The sequence below is a fragment of the Pipistrellus kuhlii genome, unplaced genomic scaffold, assembly GCF_014108245.1.
Source record: "Pipistrellus kuhlii isolate mPipKuh1 unplaced genomic scaffold, mPipKuh1.p scaffold_m20_p_17, whole genome shotgun sequence".
In the NCBI taxonomy this organism is placed as follows: Eukaryota; Metazoa; Chordata; class Mammalia; order Chiroptera; family Vespertilionidae; genus Pipistrellus; species Pipistrellus kuhlii.
The window spans coordinates 8,307,453-8,328,266 of NW_023425482.1; the positions used below are offsets into that span (position 1 = coordinate 8,307,453).

At 51.7% G+C, this 20,814-nt stretch overlaps 1 protein-coding gene across 3 annotated transcripts in view; it reads right to left on the bottom strand.

Moving 5' to 3' along the window:
• Positions 1-20,554, bottom strand: part of ATP2C2 (ATPase secretory pathway Ca2+ transporting 2) — a 57,575-nt gene extending 37,021 nt beyond the window's left edge. The window contains exons 1-4 of one of the 3 annotated variants that reach the window (XM_036440447.2): positions 20,322-20,554; positions 5,964-6,074; positions 3,801-3,917; positions 471-560 (exon numbers count right to left, since the gene is read on the bottom strand). In XM_036440447.2, coding sequence (XP_036296340.1) covers positions 471-560; positions 3,801-3,917; positions 5,964-6,074; positions 20,322-20,420 — 417 coding nt within the window. In that variant the 5' untranslated portion in view covers positions 20,421-20,554. The remainder of the gene's footprint in view (positions 1-470; positions 561-3,800; positions 3,918-5,963; positions 6,075-20,321) is intronic. The other 2 variants (XM_036440446.2, XM_045582639.1) reach the window with 2 other exon arrangements.
• Positions 20,555-20,814: the final 260 nt, after the last annotated feature.

Sequence of the window (20,814 nt, forward strand, 5' to 3'; positions counted from 1 at the left end):
AGAAGCATCAATGATGAGAGTGAATCATTGATTGGCTGCCTCCTGCACGCCCCCTACTAGTGATTGAGCCCACAACCTGGGCATTGCCCTGGACTGGAATCAATCCCAGGATCCTTTGGTCCTCAGGCCGATGCTCTTTCCACTGAGCCAAACTGGCTACGGCTGCACGCACAGCCAGGATGGAGCAATTCCACCCGGGTCACGGGAGAGGAACTCCTTGCAACAGAGTTCCAAACGGCAAAGAACAGAAGCCACCTGGGCATCCACCAACGGAGCGATGGCCACATAAACCCCGACACCCCACGGGGGCAGAGAAGGACATGGATTTGCTGCTCTTTCTTTCTGCTGCATTTTCCTTTTTTCTCAATAGCCAAGCTCTTTCTCCCTTGCATAGTGAGTAAGCAAAACCCGGGCAAGGCCCTGGGCAGCCGGGTCTGGGGACTGATGCTGCCCGGGCGCCGCGCACTCACCACGGTGATGCTGACGGCGTCCTCATAGTTCTTCGTGAGGATGCTCACCAAGGCAGAGGCCAGCAGCAGCAGGATCAGGGGGTTCTTAAACTGAAAAAGGAAAGCAGGTGGGTGGGCTCTTCTCTGGAATTCTAACTGTGCAGTAGTGGTGTGACCCGTCTCCTTACTCAGAGCCAGGCTTCCCAGTCAACAACTACAGTGACCCCGGGCTGGGGGAGAAAGACCACTGCCATCCCGTGATCCTCCTCCTGGAATGCCCCCCTGCATTTTCACTGACATTGGCTTCCAGGGGCCACACAGCAAACAGGTGAGAGGCCCAACGGGAGCACACACCACGTGCCCCCCGTGCCGCCCTGGCCGTGGACGATCAGATCCCTCCCGGCTCCAGGAGCCCCTTCCAAGCCCACACAGTCAGGGAGAGGCAGGGAGGGGCTTGTTGGGACCTCTCTGTGCCAGGGAGCTGGTGACCCACTGGACAAACAGCAATAATAAAAACCACCACCATTGATTGGGCACACATGCTTGTTATTACTCCTGTTTGGTAAGTGAGCGACCAGAGGCTCTGAGAGGCACTGAATTTCCCCAGGGTCCATTCAGGTCAGACTGACTCCTTAACCTCTGCACTTATCTGCTACGCTCCGATCAGGGCCACCTTACACAGGACAGCCTTCACTGAGCAACTCAGTGTGTGCTAAGCTTCGTCTTAGGTAAAACTCAGAACAGTGTTTATGAGTCCCATTTTCGAGATGGGGAAAATTGAGGCTCAAGGATGTTCAATACCTTGCTTGAAGTCACAAGGCTGGAGAGTGGGATTTGAAGCCTGATAGCCTGACTCTAATGATTCCAGGGCAGCGTGTCGTGGGTCACGCTCAGGGAATTCTAATGGTGAGTCTCCTGAGTTGGAGAAGCGGGGCTGCCATGTTAAGAGACGAGTTCCCCGTTACTGGAGGAGACAGCCAGGAGAAGCACAATGTCTGGCACACGGCAGGTGCTCAGCGCGTATGAAGAGTTAATGCGTGAGTGAGGATGGGCTTTTTGTACTTAGCAAGGGGGTGGGGGCGGGGCAGGGCCATCAGGAGCTGCCTTCCGGGATTCCCACAGATGGACCCGGGACAGACAAGGCTGAGATGAATAAACATGTTCCCTCTTAGAACATGAAGAGATTTTATTTCTGGAAAGGCCCTGGCTGGAGGCTGGAGGCAGTGGTCTGCAAACTCATGAGTCAACAGAGCCAAATATCAATGGTACAATGATTGAAATTTCTTTGGAGAGCCCATTTTTTACAACTTAAACTTCTTCTAATGCCACTTCTTCAAAAATAGACTAGCCCAGGCCCTGGTATTTTGTGGAAGAGCCACACTCAAGTGGCCAAAGAGCTGCATGTGGCTCGCGGGTTACAGTTTGCCGACCACAGGCTGGAGGAGAACCCTTGGTATGAGGTTGACAGGGCACAGGCAGGAAGGAGGATGGCCAGGAACTACGGGCTGGGGGAGGGGGAGAGGTGGTCCTAGTGGAAGAAGCAGGCAGGCAGAATTGAGGAGGCCCGGCTGTAGGAGGAAAATGTCTCCCGCGGCCAGTGTGTCCGCCTCCTTCTCTGAACTCCAACTTCCAGGAACCTCCACCAACTCCTTTCAACACTGGGGTTCCAGGAAGCTTCCGGGCAGCCAGAGCCACCTGCACGCAGAAAGCCCTTTTGCTGCCAACACGCATCAGTGAATGACATCCCAGTGCAGAGAACCAACCAATGAGCAGGGTGGGGACTGGAGGAGAGTGTGAGGATGCTACAAGGAGTGCTGTGATTGGTCCCCAGACCAACCAATCAAGAAACCTTTAAATGCTGAGCCAATAGAACACAACTGAAGCCTGGATGGGGGTGGGGTGGGGTGGGGATTAGGGTTAGGAGAGGCAGGTGTCAGGGATGGGAGAAAGGGTGCAAAACTCCAGGGAGAAGAAACCAAGGCAGCCTGAATGCCTTCAGGTATCTGGGAAAATCTGCCTGCTAACGGGGCTTTGTGAGCTGGTACTGGGTGGGTGATGGGGATCTTAACTTCTAAACTGGAACTTGCCATGTCCATTCCCAATTTTTCTTTCCTCTTCCCAGTGGTTTCCAGGCATTTGATTTGTGTGCCCTCCATTCAGCACCCTGCCTGTACCAACAGCAGTGGTTAAGGGGGCAGGGGCCCTGCAGCTAAGTGCCCGGCTCATTGCCCAGCATTGCTATGTGACTTCAGGCTCCAGTTGCCAGATACGCAATAGGGCACTAAGATCTGAATTTCAGATAAACAAAAAACTTTTTTCTTTTTTTTTTTTGTAGACATAAGTCCCATGCACCATTTGGGATCTACCTATCTTTCTAATAAAGGACTAAAATGCTAATTGACCATACCTTCGTGACACCGACCAGCCAATCGGGAGTACATATGCAAATTAACCCACCAAAGATGGCGGGTTATTTTGCATATACAGGCGCTGAGCAGCCAAGAGTTGGGTGGGATGTTTGCGATGCTGCCATGGTGACAGCGCAGGCATTCCACACTACCCCAGCCGCTCTGGGCCCCTGGGCAGTGTGGGAAGGTAGAAAGACGGCTCCCACCAGAGTGAAGGTGATGCTGGCAGTGAGGGGAAGGAAGGCCCATTCTTGCACAAATCGTGCGTCGGGCCTCTAGTACTAAAATATTGTTCTTTGTCCATCTGTCTAAAATTCAAATTTAACAGAACATTCTATATGTCTATTTGCTAAATCTGGCACCCATACACAGTCTGGGGATATTTCCATTTCTTTGTATTCATGCTCCTCATCTCAGAATGGAGGTTAGGAGGAAGATAAAGTAGGTTAATGTGGACTTACTCACTCAGCTAGCATGGGGCCTAGCAGGTGGGAAACCCTTCTGAACGTAGCAACTGCTGTCCCTGATCACGCTGCCTGGGGAGTTAGTGTCCATCCCTCCTGCTGGCTGAGAGCAGCCTGAGTGCAGGAGAGCCTTTTTATTTCTGTCGCACAGATGCCCCACTCCCTGGGACTGGCCCAAGGACACCCTCGGTGAATATTTAAAGAAAGACTGCCCAGCCGGTGTGGCTCAATGGTTGAGCATCGACCTATGAGCCAGCACATGCCGGGTTGTGGGTTCAGTCCCCAGTGGGGGCATGCAGGAGGTAGCTGATAGATGTCTTCCTCATCAATGTTTCTTTCTCTCCATCCCTCTCCCTTCCTCCCTCCCCCCCCTCTCAAATCAATAAAAACAAACAACATAGTTTATAATATTTTTTAACAAAGGAAAGACTGCCCACCCTCCCCATTAGACACGCAGGGAATGATGCCTATGGTCCTACCTGATCAAGGTATTTCTTCCACACGGGTTCAGTGTTGTCAGCAACAAACTCGTTCCAGCCGTGGACCAGCCTGCGCTGTGTCACCGAGAACTCCGACAGCCCATTCTGTAAGTCCACCTGCAGGGAGACAGCCAAGCCCACGCTCACTGGTGGGCCAGTGAGTGCCGAGGACCCCAAGCCACAGCGTCCCCACTCTGCACCCAGCCATGTGCACCATCAAAGACCACAAGCACTAAGGGCAGAGAGAGAAGGAAACCCACAGCCCCAATTCTTTTTCAATTAGACTGCACTCCTGGCCTACAACTACAGCACAAAACAACACCCCGGGGCCTAAATTTGTCACAGGGAGATGCAGAAACACATTTTCTTCTTAAAAAAAAAATAGGCCTTGGGAATGTAAAATGGTACAGCCACTGTAAAAAGAAATATATATATGGAGTTTCCTCAAAATATTAAAACAGAATACCACATGATCTAGCGATTTCACTTCTGGGTGTGAATATTCTAAAAGAGTTGGAAGAAGATCCTGAAGAGATGTTTGTGACGTGTGTTCATAGTAGTGTTATTCTCAACGGCCAAAAGGAGGGGACTGTCCAGTGGGTGCCGAGAGCTGCAAGATGAATGAGCTCTGGAGATTGGTCACTCAGCAATGTGAATGGACTCATCACCATCGAGCTGTATTTGCAAATTCTTACGAGGGGAAGGTTTATGTTGTGCATTCACCACAGTTAAAGTAAAATAATAGAAAAAAGGCCTGTCCCTAAATATAATATTCCCATGCATGCATTGTGCCAGGCACAGCTTCAAGCTCTTTACACAAACTAACATGAAAAATGGTTCATATGAGTTGGTAATTGCGGGAGGAAGCTGCACTGTTCTGGCTGCAGCAGAGCCACCCTTGTTTTTAAAAATTTGTCAAGACAGCTCTCCCAGGTGATCGAGGTGGCAGGAACGCTGAATTGGTTTCTAGATTCCTTTTCGTAAAGAAAATCAAGCTCATTTTCTAGGTGGTGTACAAAGTCTAGGCAAGGAAAAATATTTCCCTCTCTCTCTCCAAATACTAACAGACAGGACTTGAATTTAAACAGATGTTTGAATTCTTCTCCAGGAAAGTCTGGCATGAAACACGGACATCCAACGTCCCTGAAATGGTGGCACGTGCCCTTTATCAGTAATGGTTTTCTTCCCATTTGTTTTTACCAAGTGTGGTGGGTTATGAGTAGACACACAAACACAACATTGTATTTGCTCCATTTTCTACGTAAAGGGAAACACGGAGCAAGCCACGTCCTTCAGCCTCAGAGAAGAGTTTTATAGAGTGGGGTGTTCTTTCTCATTTCTTTCTTTTAGTTTTGCATTGGCCAGGAATTCAAATCCACTTGAGAAATGTGAGAATCTGGTTTCTGAAGTTGGCAACATCATAGATGATAAAAGATGAAGGGTGTGAAGAGGTGGTTAAGAATTTGAGCTTTGGCCCCAGCCTATTTGGCTCAGCAGCTAGAATATCAGGTCCTGGGTTTGATTCCAGTCAAGGCCATATGCCTGGGTTACGGGCCCAATGCCCAGTAGGGGCCTGCAGGAGGCAGCCAGTCAATGATTCTCTCTCACACTGATGTTTCTCTCTTTCTCCTTCTCCCTTCCTCTCTGAAATATATATATATATATTTAATTTGAACTTTGATGTGAAAACACCTGGATTCAGCACTGGCTGTGCCTCTGTATAGCAGTGTGGGTTATGACTTCTCTATGATCAAGATAAATAAGTCATTGAGCATCTGGGAGAGGGAATGCCAGTCCTCTGGTAAGGGCCTCATGCGAAATCAGAACAGTTCAACTTGGAGGGAGAGAAGGAGATGGAGGAGGAGGGAGGGAAAGAGAAACATAGATGTGAGAAACATCGATGGGTTTCTCCCACATGTGCACTAACTGGGAATCGAACCAGAAACCTAAGTAGGTGCCCTGACCAGGAATTGAAGCAGAAACCCTGTGGTGCACAGGATGGCGCTCCATTCAACTGAGCCACCCGGCCAGCGCAATAGCATTTTTAAACAATGATAACAAACGTGTCAGCACAGAAAGAGCAGCTTTCAGGACACTGTGCTCCTTCCTGCTTTATCTAAAACCTTTCCCACAAGTGGCATCAAGTGCCAATCCAATGCTTACGGAAAACACCTCTGCCAAATCTTCTCTGCGGCATTTGCTCGCCTCCTTGGGTGGCAGGGCTACCACCGCCTTCTCTTTCTCGATGGCTTTCAGCTCACATTGTTCATCAAACTGTGAAAAAAGCAGGTGGATGTTAAGCAAGTGGAGGTTTTGTACTTACGCGTCTTCTGTTTGTTTTGGTTAGTCCTCACCCGAGTATGTTTTTCCATTGACTTTTTAGAGAGAGTAGAAGACAGAGGGAAAGACAGGGAGAAACATCGATGTGAGAGAAACACATCCATCGATTGGTTGCCTCCTGCACAAGCCCTGATCGGGGCCAGGGCCAGGGAGGAGTCTGCAACCAGAGATACACAGGCCGACGCTCTATCTACTGAGCCAAACCGGCCAAGGCTTGGTGCGTCTTTTTACAGTATGACACACACACAGAGCGGGCGTATCTTAACTGCACACATCAAAGACTCACACACTGATCCCAATAACCAGCCTCCAAATCACGAAACGGACAAGCCAGCCCCGGGAGCTCCTGACCTAACCCCCTGGAGGATAGTGTCTGGTGGCCGGGAAGAAGCATAGGGAACACCCAGAGGGCATGGGAGGCCGTACATAACACAGGAAAACCTCAGACCCTGACAACATGAGTTGTTCTGAGAATCCCTAGGCCCAGGACATGATAGCCATCTTTTCCTTCTCCACCAGGTCACGGGGCCCGGGAAGGAGGAAGGAGAGGGAGCACTGGCTAGCCTCTTCCCTCTTTTCCTGCTCGCCAGCCCCCCGCCAGCCCCCTCCCACACCAGCACATCCCACGTGCCCGACTTGCTTAGGAATGTTCTACTGACCACATCGGTCCCCGGGGTGCTGCCCACGGAGGCAGGGGCCGGGAAACACGCGGGTGGCACAGGCCGTTCGGCAGCTCCCTGGCCGTCGTGAGCTTTCCTTAGGCAACCGTCCCGGTCACTGTACGAGACTCACTGAGGAAACCGTGCCTCACAACATGACACGGAACGCTGCTTCCGTCCTCAGGAGCTGGCTCCCCGTGCCCGGTGAAGGGCTCTGCTCTCGCTCTCACCACAGACAGAGGTGTGCTAGGGTTTTAGGACCAGCTACCCCGCTGGGCTCGGTCTTGCCATGTCTTTCCGACATGACCATACCCGAGTCACTTCTTGTACAGCACCCCGAGTGGCCCTGGAAAATGTAAAGCCAGGCCTCTCTTCCTCTCCCCTACCTCTCTGCCCTTCTCTCTCTTTCTGTCACACACACACACACACACACACACACACACACACACACACACACACATGCTTGGAACATGTGGGGAGAATCCAGCTGCTCTGAGGAGGAAAACCCGACAGCCTTCAGGGGGCTTCAGCAGACCCACATGCCCACCCCCAGGCTCGCCCCCAGAAGACTGGTCCGTTAGGGCAGCAGCACACCAGCTAACAGCCTGCTTCCGGGGCCCATGAGACACATGCTGTCCATGGAGGAGCCCCGTGTCTCCCCGGAATGGGCCTTGCCAGTGGCCCTAAAGGAGTCCCGTGCACATTCCATGGCCGCCACACCAGACTCTGAAACGGGACCCTCAGCCAGGAGACTTGGGCAACATCTGGAGGCACATTTGATTACCATAACTGGGGGGCGAGGGTGCTGCTGGCATCTGGTGGGAGAGGCACACATGCTTCCAAGCACCCCCCAATGCACAGGACACCCCCTTCCCCCCCTCCCCCAATAAGGAATGATCTGGAACAGAAAGTCAGGAGTACTGAGGGTGAGAAACTCTGCTTTGAGAGAGAGGGATCATTCTGTCTTGACATCTTCCCAGATAGATGAGTCAGCCTGCTCTGCCCTCAGCATCCTGGCTTCTTCCTGATGCCACCTACGAGTGACAATCACCAGCGAGTGGCTGTCATTCAATGTCTCTATCCGCTCACAGAGCAGCCTCTCCAGAAGGCGGGACCAATGTCTGGTACCCCCGGCTGCTCCCCAGGCATCTGTCAATCAGAGCTCAGGACACTACTGGACATGTGCATGCAGTTCGTTCTCCTGGCTGTGTGGAAGGAAGACAGGCTCTCAGCCACAAGCCTCTGTTCACCCAACTGTAACTTCCTCATCTGCAAAAGGGGGCTGATGATGGCTTCCTGGTCATGCTGCTGCAGAATCAAGCAAGCGCATGCGTATCGATGGCTTCATGCAGCCCAGACCCGCTGCGCGCTCCCAGGACGTGCCGGCTCAGTAGCTGCTGTGGGGACCAGGCCTCCACACTTGGCAGGAAACACGGTGATGGACATTGCTTGGTGGCTCAGCTACGTTTAGGAAACTCAAGAACAGGAAGGAGCAGAGTGCATCAAAAAGAGCACAGAGGTTGGAAGGGCACAGACCGGGTTTTAATCCCGCCCAGTCACTGATGAAACAAATTCACAGAGACAGGAAGGAGAATGGGCTGCCAGGGACTGGGGAGGGGAAGGGCAGTTAATATTTAACGGGGACAGAGTTTCAGTTAGGGACACTGAAAAAGTTCTGGATGCCAATAGTGGCGATGGTTGTGCAACAATATGAATGTGCCTAATGCTGCTGAACTGTACATTTAAAAATGGTTAAACCCAGCTGGCATGGCTCGATGGTTGAGTGTTGAGGTCAGGGTTCAATTCCCTGGTCAGGGCACATACTTGGGTTGTGGGCTCGATCCCCAGTGTAGATTGTACAGGAGACTAATCAATGATCTTTCTCATCATTGATGTTCTATTTCTCTCTCCCTCTCCTTTCCTCTCTGAAATCAATATATGTATTGTTAAGTGGTTAAGATAGTAAATGTTATCTAAATTTTACCACAATAAAAAAAATCCAGAAAAACACCGAAAGAACTCCTCTGCCTTTGTGGGTCAAGTTCAGCAGGAGTCACCCTAGCCCAGTGGTCAGCAAACCGCAGCTCGCGAGCCACATGTGGCTCTTTGGCCTGTTGAGTGTGGCTCTTCCACAAAATACCACGTGTGGACACGCATGTACAGTGCGATTGAAACTTCGTGGCCCATGAGCAAAAGTCTGTTTTCGGCTCTCAAAAGAAATTTCAATCGTTGTACTATTGATATTTGGCTCTGTTGACTAATGAATTTGCCGACCACTGCCCTAACGGGTGTTGCTCAACGATTGGAGCATTGGCCTTCAGACCAAGGGGTTCAGGTTGGATTTCTGCTCAAGAGCACGTACCTGGGTTGCAGGTTTGATCCCATGCCCCAAGGAGTGCGTGGGGGAGGCAACCAACTCTGGCATCAAAGTTTCTTTTTCTCTCTTCTCCCTCCCTTCCTTTCCCCCAGCTCTCCCGCTCCGGCCCTCCCTTCCATTCCCTCTAAAAATCAATGGGAAAATTATCCTTGGGTGAGGAGTCACAGAAAGGCTAGCAGGGGTGCCCACCCTTTCTCAGGAATTGGTGGGCTCTGGCAGGTGCAGTGCAGGGCTGCCCGAGCTCTGGGAACCAGCCAAGTGGCTGAGAGAGGCTGTGGGGCTCAGTGGGGAGGGCAGGGACAGGCAGCCTGGAGGGAGTCTGGCTGAGGACACGCCTACCACGCCCCATGCCGCAGAGTCTGAGACCCAGTGGGAGGCACCTGCCTCCAAAGTAAGAGCCGTCCACACAGTCCCAGGTACGTGACCTGTGTGACCACGGGAGCAGAAAGCGAGGGCTCACATGGAGGCATGTTGCTGGGTGATCACAGCCGCACCATCCACAACAGCCGGCGCCCAACCACGAGGGGCGGACAGACACAATGGCTCCAGCCACACAGCGGAACGTTATTCAGCCACACAAAGGCAGGGGGGTGACACGTGCTATGCTGTGGGTTGAATTGTTTCCCCTCAACACAACTTATCTTGAAGTCCTGACCCCCAGGGCGGGGGGGTGGGAGTGACTGCTAATGGGGTGAGGCTTCCTTTAGGGGTGACACACGTGTTCTGGGACCCTCTATCGGGGTCCCACTAGCAGTAGTGGTCACACAGTGTTGTGACTGTCCTAAATGACTGAACTGTTCTCTTTAAAATGGTTAATTTTATTTTATGTGAATCTCACCTCAATAAAATAAAATAAAAGATGAAGCCATTATAGGTCACAGATAGGAACTCCCTCCACAATCTTGAACCATCTGGAGGTCTCAGCCCTCCGCCCCACCCTGCCACCCCCCATCCCTGGCCTTTCATCCCTGCTGTCCCCACTCTCTCAATACTCTTTTAGGTTTTCTGCCTGAATCAGGGCCTCCTGCCTGAGCTCACGATGGAGATGTCACACTTCCTCCTCTCATTTGCCACAATCAGGCTCGGGAACAAGTCATCTACACTCGCTGTCTCCAATTTTTTACCTCCCATCCACTTCTCCACCCACTAGGGGGTCTCCTAGGCCCCTCCTGGAGTCCGAGGCTGCTAGGATGTGGCCGGGGACCTGAAACATCACCCAGGAAGGCTCCCTCCGTCTCATTCTCAGAGAGCAGAACCCTCGGACCCGGGACTGAGCACACGGCCTCCGGCCCTGCCCGCATGGGGGTGACTTCTGCACAGGGGGTTCACGTGCAGCCTTCTCGCTCCCTTAAGGACACATACACTTTGTAGGCATCTGTCTGGCTACAGTCAGGACAAGTTCCATCAGTAACGCGAGTGGCACGCCCTGATGGAGGGCACCCCTGATTCTCGCTTCCTGTCAAACCTGATTCAGGGGAGCCCACCTCCCGTCTCCTTTATTTATTTATTTATTTATTTATTTATTTATTTATTTTTATTAGTTCCTTTTTATTAAGGTGAGATCCACATAATGTAACATTAACCATTTTAAAGCGTTCAGTGACATATAGCACGTTCCCAATGTTGTCCAACCACCGCCTGTATCTATGATAGTTCTTTTTTTTTTTTTTTAATATATTTTATTGATTTTGTACAGAGAGGAATGGAGAGAGATAGAGAGTTAGAAACATCGATGAGAGAGAGAGTCATCGATCAGCTGCCTCTTGCACACCCCCTACTGGGGATGTGCCCGCAACCAACGTACATGCCCTTGACCGGAATCGAACCCGGGACCCTTCAGTTCCCAAGCCGACACTCTATCCATTGAGCCAAACCCGTCTCGGCTGTATCTATGATAGTTCTGAGGCATTTCCATCACCCCAAGAGGACACCCCATCCCATTATCAGTCACTCCCCATTCTCTCCTCTCTCCCCACCCCCCTCCCCCAGCTCCTGGCTGCCGCCAATCTGCTGTCTGTCTCTATGGACCGACCTACTCTGCGTATTTCGTATACATGGAATCGCAGTGTGTGACCTTTCGTGCCAGCTTTCTGAACCCCAACGTTATTGTTTCCCACAGCAAACAGATCCACGCTGGCATCCCCGAGCAGATGATGGTGAGTGGGGCCGTCCTGAGTCCCGAGGAAATAGTCTGGAACAAGGATGTTGAGTGTTTCCCCAAGCAGACAGCTCAGCGCCAAATATTTAACCTAGCAGAGCTTCCGGAGGGAACCGCACAGGGCAAACATGACATTGCTGGGAGATGAGCTGGCTGAGGGAGTGAGCACATGGCACCTGGGGGTGGACCGGCCTCCTGAACCAGAACCGGGCTCTCTCTGCCCTTCCGGCTCAGAGACCGTTCGTTTCAAGCACCGATTGTCTTAGACCCCAAGGACTGCTTCCCAGTCCAATGACTGATGTGAACACTTATTTCTCCAACGTATTTGTCCAAATCCACCCCCTTGGCTGCCTCAGTTTCCCCTCCTGAAAGTGGGGGTTATAACAGCAGTGACTCCAAAGTTGAGGAGCCTCTGAGATCTTGTAAAAATATACCTGCCACGGCTCTCCTGATGGCTAGGTCAACAGAGTGGGGCCTGCTTTCCAGGGTTCCTAAAAGCTCAGGTGATTGTAATATGCAGCCAGGGCTAAGCTGAGGCTACCTGGCTGGAGATGCATCCAAAGACCAGCCCCATAGGGTCCTGTTCTTCGGAGGACCAAAAAGCCCATGGCTCACAGGCCAAACACCAGGTGGGGAGCGCCTGGGCCCCGGAGAGTCATGGGAGTCCAAGCAGGAAAGGGTCCTTCCACTTCCTGGAGGAGAGGTGAGGGCAAGGCCCAGGGCAGCGGGTGCCCCCAAGACTTTCTAGAAGTGGGACAGTCAAGGGACGGAGCCGGACAATAAAGGGGTGTCCAAGAATAGCTAACAGGCCGTAACGATGGCGGGACAATACAGTCCATCTTAGGTGTGTACCGGGGTGCGGTTCTGCACATGTGCCCCTGAGGAGCCCCACGAGGACGTAACCTGGAACCTCTCCAGCTCCCGGAAGTTTCCCTCGTGCCCTGTCACCCTGCGAACGCTGACCAACGTTTGGACTTCCATCAACATGGATGCGTTCTGCCTATTTTGGGACCCCACATACATAAATCATATTAGGTACTCTAACGTCTGGCTTCTCCCAATCAATGTCCTTTTGCTGAGATTCGTCTGTGTTATTCCATGAACATGGTTGCATAGCTGCGATTCATTCTCTTTCGTTGCTGTGTAGTGTTTCAAGTATCCCATTGCATGGATATGCTGTAATTTATTTTACTACTAGAGGCCCGAGGCACGAGATTCGTGCAAGAGTAGGCCTTCCTTCCCCCGGCTGCCGGCACCTGCAGCCCCGGCTTCATCTGGAAGGTCGTCCGGAAGGATGTCCGGTCTAATTAGCATATTATGCTTTTATTATTATAGATTTGCATGTGATTGGGCATTTGGTCTAGTTTGGCCTATCATCCATGACACTGCTATGAACAGTCTTGGAGCAGAGATAAGCCCTCATTTCTCCTGGGCACATCTCCAGAAGTGGAACCGCTGGGCTGCAGGTATACGCCCCTTAAGTTATAATAGACACTGCCCACCAGTTTTCGCAGGAGCGGTGCCAGTAGCAATAGGTCGGGAAGAAACAGATGTACAATATGGTACCACATTAGCCTCTGTAACACAGAAAGGAGAACGCGAATCTGCTTGTGTATGAGGCACGCCTCACACCAGGCGGGGAGACAGAGGCAGCGAGAGGCTCCGAAGGACACCCTTTTGTACCTTTTCAAATCCTGCTCCACCATGAGAACGGATGATTCAAAGAGGCAAACCCTGTCCTGACCAAGTGTGGGGGCAGAGCCCGTGCAGGAGGGAGCGTCCCAGGAAAGGGATGCTCAGAAAATGAAAGACAGAGCAGGTGAGCAGATGTGAACTCAGGAAGGCGGGGGGCGCCAGGCAGGGCACAGAGGAGCCACAAGGAGGCCGGCTCTCTGCGGAGCACAGGAAACAGGGGGCTGGAGCCTCGGGCAAGAGCATCACAGATGAACTCATGAGGACCTGCCCAATGCCTTTCAATGTTAGGGAGGGGAGGGGACCCCTAAATGTAGCAAGCCAGGGGGAGGGAGCATCCCTAGGCCCACATGTCACAAATCTCTGCTTTAATTCTAGTTCCCCTGGCCACCAACTGTGTGGCCCTCGGCAGTCCCCCACCTTCTTTGAGCCTCAGTGTTCTCCTCTGTCAAATGGGAATAAGGTGATCCATCCGGAGGATTGCTGAGGCAGGGCTTCTTCAACTCCAGCCTCAGGTCAAGATGGGTTCAGGGGTGCCTCCCAGTCCTGGAAATTATAGCTGGGTACTGTGTGTGTGTGTGTGTGTGTGTGTGTGTGTGTGTGTGATGGTGGTGTGACCCCAGCAGTAAAGAGCTATTGTACAATCGGATGAAATGTGATATCCGGAGGACATATCTTGTTTACAGGCAGGCAGTGCAGTAAGGCCCAAGTGAGGAGATGGCCAAGCTAGGTGGTGGCCAGTTTGATCTGGAGCCAACAATTGGCTGGCAAGGTGAGAAGACTGCTTACAGACAGGGAGGTGGTACAATAAGTAAATATACTGTGGATAATGGGAGTTGCTGGTGGTGAAGGAAGATACACATACAGAGAGCTGGCACTGCCCCTGAGGAATTTATTGGTTGCAATCTATGGTCTCGGGGTGTCTCTCTCTCTCTCTCTCTCTCTCTCTCTCTCTCTCTCTCTCTCTCTCTCTCTCTCTCTCTCTCTCCCCCTTCCCCTTCTGAGAGGGCCCAGAAGCTATGACACCCACTAGCATGTGCACACCTCGCCCCAGATCTGGTTTTCCATACCACTCTTCCAGTAAAAAGAGCCGAGAATCCTGGGAGAATTGGCTGATCCAGGGCCAGGGCAGGGAAGGTACCTAACGAGGCTGGAATTTCTTATTGTGCCAGAAAGTATGAATGTGCTCAAAGAACGATAAAAAAAATATATATATCCAAAATTCAAAATTCAAAATGTCACCATGAAGGGGCTCCTATTGGCCAAATCTGGGACAATCTGAGCATCAAAATGAGAGATACCAACAAAAATAACACCTTTAATAAAATAGGAATCCATGAGTTGACAATGAGATACGAATGAGTAAATAAGTGAGCAAATTCGCAGCAGGGGTAGCTCTTCCTCGTACCGGAATGCCAGGTAACCAAGGGAGGAGGAGCGACAGAATTAGAAAACCACCGATTGTCAGATGCTCTAAAAGTAATTGATTCGGGCAAAGATCATCAACGGATGCTGACACTAACGAGTGAAAATGGTCTGAGGAACAGGCTACTGACAACCTCAACACGTCTCCCCATAAAATACTTATTAATGACAGAGGGGAAAACAGCAACGTATAGAGAGAAACGAGGCCAGGAGAGAGAAAACTCCGGCACAGAATCCAGGCAGCCCAGCGTTCCAAGCCTGGACAGGCCACTGCACCCTCAAAGCCTCAGGTTTCTGCGGGGACGTTTGTAAGGATTCAAAATAGCATGGTGCCTCCACAGAGGTCCCTGTGTTCTAATCATTAAAACAGGAATCCATCGGAATGCCCATCCACAGAGGTGGATTAAATAAAAACACCTACACAGCAGGAATGCTCTCCTAAACTGTATATCTTGCAGAAATGGGGAGGGTGCAGGTGCACAGAATTACCCTATGCATATTTTAGAAAATATAGGTGTTTTTTTAAAAAAAACAAAAACAAAAACATAGGTTTGCTCCATGGTTAGAATGTCGGCCTGGTCAAGGGCATGTTCTTCGGGTTGCAACTTTGGTCCCAGGTCCCAGTTGGAGTACGTACAGAAGGCAATCAGTCGTGTCTCTCTCACATCAATCTCTCTCTCTCTCTCTCTCTCTCTCTCTCTCTCTCTCTCTCTCTCTCTCTCTCTCTCTCTCTCTCTCCCTCCCTCCTTCCCTCCTTCCCTCCTTCCCTCCTTCCCTCCTTCCCTCTCTTCCTCCTTCCTTTCTCCCTCCCACTCTCTCTAAAGATCAATGGTGAAAATATCCTCCTTGGGTGAAAATTAAAAGAGAAAAGAAAAGAAAAAGCGTGAGTTGGGTGTGAATAATAAATACTGTGGTCAGGTGCTGCCCTAAAAGCTTCCCGTGACCATTCCACTCTCCACAACAGATCTCTGCCGTGTGTGCAGCCATGACCTCACGTCCGGAAGGAAAAGCAGGGGCACGACAGACTGAGGAATGTGCTCAAGGTCTCACTGCCGGCAAGTGGCAGAACCAGAATGCGCATCTGGGGAGCCCGGATCACAGGCTCTGGTGCTGCTAACCACATCCTTTCAGGAACGGCGAGGAAAGGGGCCAGGGCCGCCCACGCAAACAGCCATCTGATTTCTGCACACCGATTAGACGCAAACGATACGCACAACCCCAACACACACCAAGGAGGAAAGGGGGAGCAAAGTGGGGCAGTGAAGGGGAATTCCACATTGGGCAAGTCTTTCTTGTGGTTTATGAAAATAACCATGACAAGCTGAGAAAAGAAAAAGGGAAGAATATATATAAATATATATATAGTTCCTGGTTCATAAAAAAAATAGATTTAAAAACAACTAATAGGAGCATAATTTAATGAAGGCAAAACTGTCACTCAAAAGCCAATATGCTGGTATTTGGGGGGGGGGGGCGGGGACAGTCACAATTGCATTGGAGACAATAATCATGACATGCTGAAGGGATGAGAGTTTCTCAGTGAAAACCAATGGCGTCCTTGTGCAGCAGGTGCTCCGGGCATCCAGGAGTTAACCCTAACGTGTCGAACCATTGAGACGTGCCGTCACATTGCTAGCGGGGCTTCGTGTGAATCCAGTCTTTGTACACAGCTGCCGGCCTGCCACCGTGGATGGGCAGCAAGGATGGTAATCAAGCCCAAGTGAAGAAATATTCTTTCCACAATGGCCGCTGCTCACCGCCTCGTACAGCGACCCAGCCAGCTCTACAGTGACCCGCTGACAGCCTTCCCAGTGGGCGTTCACAGGCTGCTGGTCCCTCACTACACCAGCAAACACATGTTTGAGACACTGAAATGCCACTTAGTACGTGTAAGTAGACATTCTCAGCCTGAGCATTATCAAAATCAAATTTAAAAGAGTCTAAATAAATAGAACTCAAGACCAATAAAAACACTAACAAAACTAGACAACTCTGGAATACACCATGCACGTGGTTTTTAAGTGAATGATCTCATTTAAGGGACAATTTCTGCCTACTGCTGTGGACGGCAGCCTCTAAGACAGCTCCAATCATCCCAGTCTCCCGTATTCACACCCTAGTAATCCTGCTCCCTTGAGCGTAGGCTAGACCAGTGTTTTTCAACCTTTTTTGGGCAAAGGCACACTTGTTTCATGAAAAAAATCACGAGGCACACCACCATTAGAAAATGTTAAAAAATTTAACTCTGTGCCTATATTGACTATATATAAAGTAATTCTCTTGAATAGGAATCAAATAAACATAAAGAAAGTATTTTATAATTACTTTATTATGAAATATTAAGTAAACAAAATAGTGAAAAATTATAAAATTCTTGTCTTGTCTGCACCTACGGCACACCAGGCAACATCTCGCGGCACACTAGTGTGCCGCGGAACAGCGGTTGAAAAACGCTGGGCTAGACCGTTCATCCTTGGGGAAGCATTCTGGAGGCAGCCCGGGGAGAGGAGCTGAGACCTGCAAGCAACCACGGGAGTGGGCCTGGGAGCCGACCCTCCTCCGGCCATTCCACGAGTCTGCTGGAACCCAGCCTTCCCCCCGGCAGGAGGATAAACCCGCTCACCAACCGGAAGGCAGTGCAGGTGGAGCCACACAGTCTCAGTGAAGAGGTGGGAGCCCTGAGGGTCCAAGACAACTTTCACACAGTCACCCTGGAAGCAGGTATTTCTGGTCCAACATTCTCCTTACCCAACCATCAGGTCAGCAGTGATTAAGGGGGTTTCTCTTACACTTTTTCCCCCTCATTACAATGAAAATACAGCCAGAGGGAGATGTCCTAGGAGCCATGAGAGCTGTGGTTAGTTCCTGCCTCTGATGCGTCTAACTCTGACTCCGCACTAGTCCCGTCTCAACCACTTGTCTGTCACCCCGTCACTCTGCTCTTTATGCTCCATCATACCTGAGACCTCTGGATGTTAGACATCTCTTGGTTTCTCTGTTGGCTGTCAGCCTCCCCCATGAACTCTGTTTTGTACAGAAGTGCCATTAGCACCTGGCCCCACTGGGAGCCTTGACATCCTCATCTCTCACGGTTACAATAAAACTTCTCTTGAACTGAAGAGACCGGGAGGAAATGCAAGTTCTTAACAGTATCCGCTATTATAACTGGGTGACTGGGCAAAGTGGTTGAGAGGGCCAGAGACTGCCCAGCACACCGCATACAACAGCCTATCTAATATGAGAGTAATATGCAAATTGACTGTCACTCCAACACGCAAGATGGCCGCCCCATGTGAACACAAGATGGCCAGCAGGGGAGGACAGTTGTGGGTGATCAGGCCAGCAGGGGAGGGCAGTTAGGGGCAATTGGGCTAGCAGGGGAGCAGTTAGGCACCAATCAGACTGGCAGGGGAGTGTTTAGGGGGTGATCAAGCTGGCAGGCAGAAGTGGTTAGGAGCAATCAGAGCAGTTAAGGGCAATCAGAGGTGTTGGGAGCCAGCAGTCCTGGATTGTGAGAGGATGTCCGACTGCCATGGGATCGGGCCTAAACGGGCAGTCAGACATCTTTTGAAGGGGTCCCAAATTGGAGAGGGTGCAGGCTGGGCTGATGGACCCCCCCGCCCCACTCCCTATAGTGTGCTCATGTGAGTTAGGACTATCGTGGAAACATTGCTTCTTTTTTCCAAATTTCTTGAGAGAAAAAGAGTTCTAATTGGAGGGCATTAATGTGAGAGCAAAGGAGCTGTTTGGGCTCTGAGCTGAGCTGGCAGTTAGCAGGTCGCCTCACGGGGGTGGGCTGGCCTCCCTCTCTCACCACACTCCCTGTTTGCCTTTACACTGTGTTTCTCAGCCTGCCTTTGATGCTGGCTGCCGGGTCACGCTACACTGACAATTATCCCTTCAGGGTGCAGCTGAGAGCACAGGTCCACAGCCCAGAGGGCGAGCCCCTGCCACTCCACACCTGCAGACATGAAGCCCTGTCCCACCCTTTTTAGGAAGTTTGGGGGGGAATGAAGTTCACTTCGTTGTGGAGATCAAGCTCACCCCAGCAGCTCTATTCATGCTATTTCATCCCCATGCCTGGCACACCTGGATGATACTGGGGCACCTGGACATTTCATAAAATCTGATCATAACCAACTCCATACACATCAGGAGTGTGTGAAAAATACCAAGTGTAATGCAAAAATCAAACAGTGGAAAGAAAAAGAACACAGAAAAGGCAACCATGTTGGCACACTAACTTCAAACTTCTTTAACAAAACGCATTGCATGGCATGTAAGTAGAGAAATGGATTTTGGCAAACTAATGGAACTCTTGACCCAATCCATGTTGAACACACACAGTGCTTCAGAAAAATAAATTTGAGAACTGCTAGTCACACAGCTCTGTGGCCCGCCACCCTAGCGCCAGAATATCCACGTGCTAATATCCTATATAATAAAGGGCTACTGTGCAAATTGTCCCCTCAACTGGGAGTTGGAGGGGGGGAGGGCGGCCAACCGTCTTTAGCCCCTCCCTCTCAGCTGGCCCCGCCCCAACCGCTTCCCCCATGGGGGCGGGGCTGCCCGCATCCTTTCTCTCCCAGCCACCACCAGGGGCTGGACGCCACCCTCGCATGAATTCCAGCAGCGGGCCTCTAGTCCATTTATAAAATGCCATTTCAAAATGCACCAATATTTAGGAATCCTACAACCAAACTGTTCAACTTCTTTCATTCTTTGGGAGGAAACTAAATATTTTAAATCAAGTATTTCCAGCTGATCCCTTTCATTATGAAGTAAACTTAACTTGGAGGTTTCCCTTCACCAGTGGAAAGGGTTGTGGTCTCATGAGCGCCCCCCAGGGGACTATTTCAGGATTTTACTTTTCAATGACTGGTGAAGCTGTGCCCTCTGCTCTGGTGTCCTGCTGTGAGTTTTGATTACAAGCTCAGGAGAAAGTAGTAAAGCCATCAGTAGTCACCACTGTCACTTCTGGCTCCTCCAAGCGGAAGGGCTTTGTGGGGACAGCTTTGTCTCAGTGTGTGGGCTAGTACACACTCCCCTCCCTCCGGATCCTGGAGGTTTCTAGAGAGTCACCTGAAGGTTGCAAAGTCAACAGACAAACCTGAGTGGTTTTTCACAAGGGCACTGGAGGCACGGGCAGCGAGGCTGGGAGGCCTGGCACCTGTTACCTTGATTTTCACCATTATTTCTGATTGCTAAAGCATGTGCGCAGTGTTCTGTTGCTGTTCTCGCCTCCCCTACCCGCCCCCCGCCCCCCATTCTAGTAGCTTTTAAAAGTCCATGCCAAACCGGTTTGGCTCAGTGGCCTGCAGACTGAAAGGTCCCGGGTTCGATACCGGTCAAGGTTATATACCTTGGTTGTGGGCACATCCCCAGGGGGGTGAGGGGTGGGGGTGCAGGAGGCAGCTGATGCGTTTCTCTCTCATCGATGTTTCTAACTCTCTATTCCTCTCTGTAAATAAATAAATAAATAAATAAATAAATAAATAAATAAATATTTTTTAAAAATCCATAGAGCAGCCTAGGCGTGGAGACCCGGGATTTCATTTCTCCGGAGTGGGAGAAACCTAGGGTAAGCTCCCAGCGAGGCGGTGTTCTAGCCGTGCGCCCTCGGAGGGGCGTATTTTCCGCGCCTAGCGCTCAGGTTCGCCTCCGCAAAGTGGGGTTCCGCGTCCTGAGCGCAGGGCCGGGGCAGAAACGCGAGCTGGCGTTGCTAGGAAGGCGCCTTTCCTCCCCAGAACCCGGCGGCGGAGGGCGGGCTGGAGGAGCGCACCACGCGGACGGGACGGGATCGGGGCGCGGGGCGCGGAGGGCAGAGGGGCAGGTCCCACGCTCCGCGCCCGGGCGGCGTCCAAACTCACCGAGGTTTCCAGCTCGACCCTCTCCAGCCGCTCGTACTGGTGGCCGGCGCCGGGGAGGCCGAGCTTCTGCAGGAACTTGGAGAAGCGTGCCTTGACCATGGTGACCGGGCGCGGGCCCCTCGCCCAGCCTCCTGTCCCGCCGCCGGCGGCCCTGTGTGCGCGTCCGGATCCCCGGGGAGGGAGGCCGAGGCTGGCTGCGCGCGCCCGCGCCTCCGGGGCCGGGGCCAGGGGACCGGGAGCCGCCTACCTGCGGCCCAGGTGAGCCCCGCCCCGGGGCGGAGTGCGCGCCCGGCGGCCCGGGAGCACCTGGCTCCTCCCGCCCCGCGAGCTCCCGGGGCTTTCGGGAGAGCAGGGGCCCGGCGAGGCCCCGGGGCTGCAGCTGCGCCTCGGCATCCCGGCTGCTTCCTAAACTTGCCAGATCCGAGAGCCACCTGGAGCGAGAGGGGAGCGAGCAAACGCTTGTTTAAATGATCAGACCGTCAAACCTCGGAGG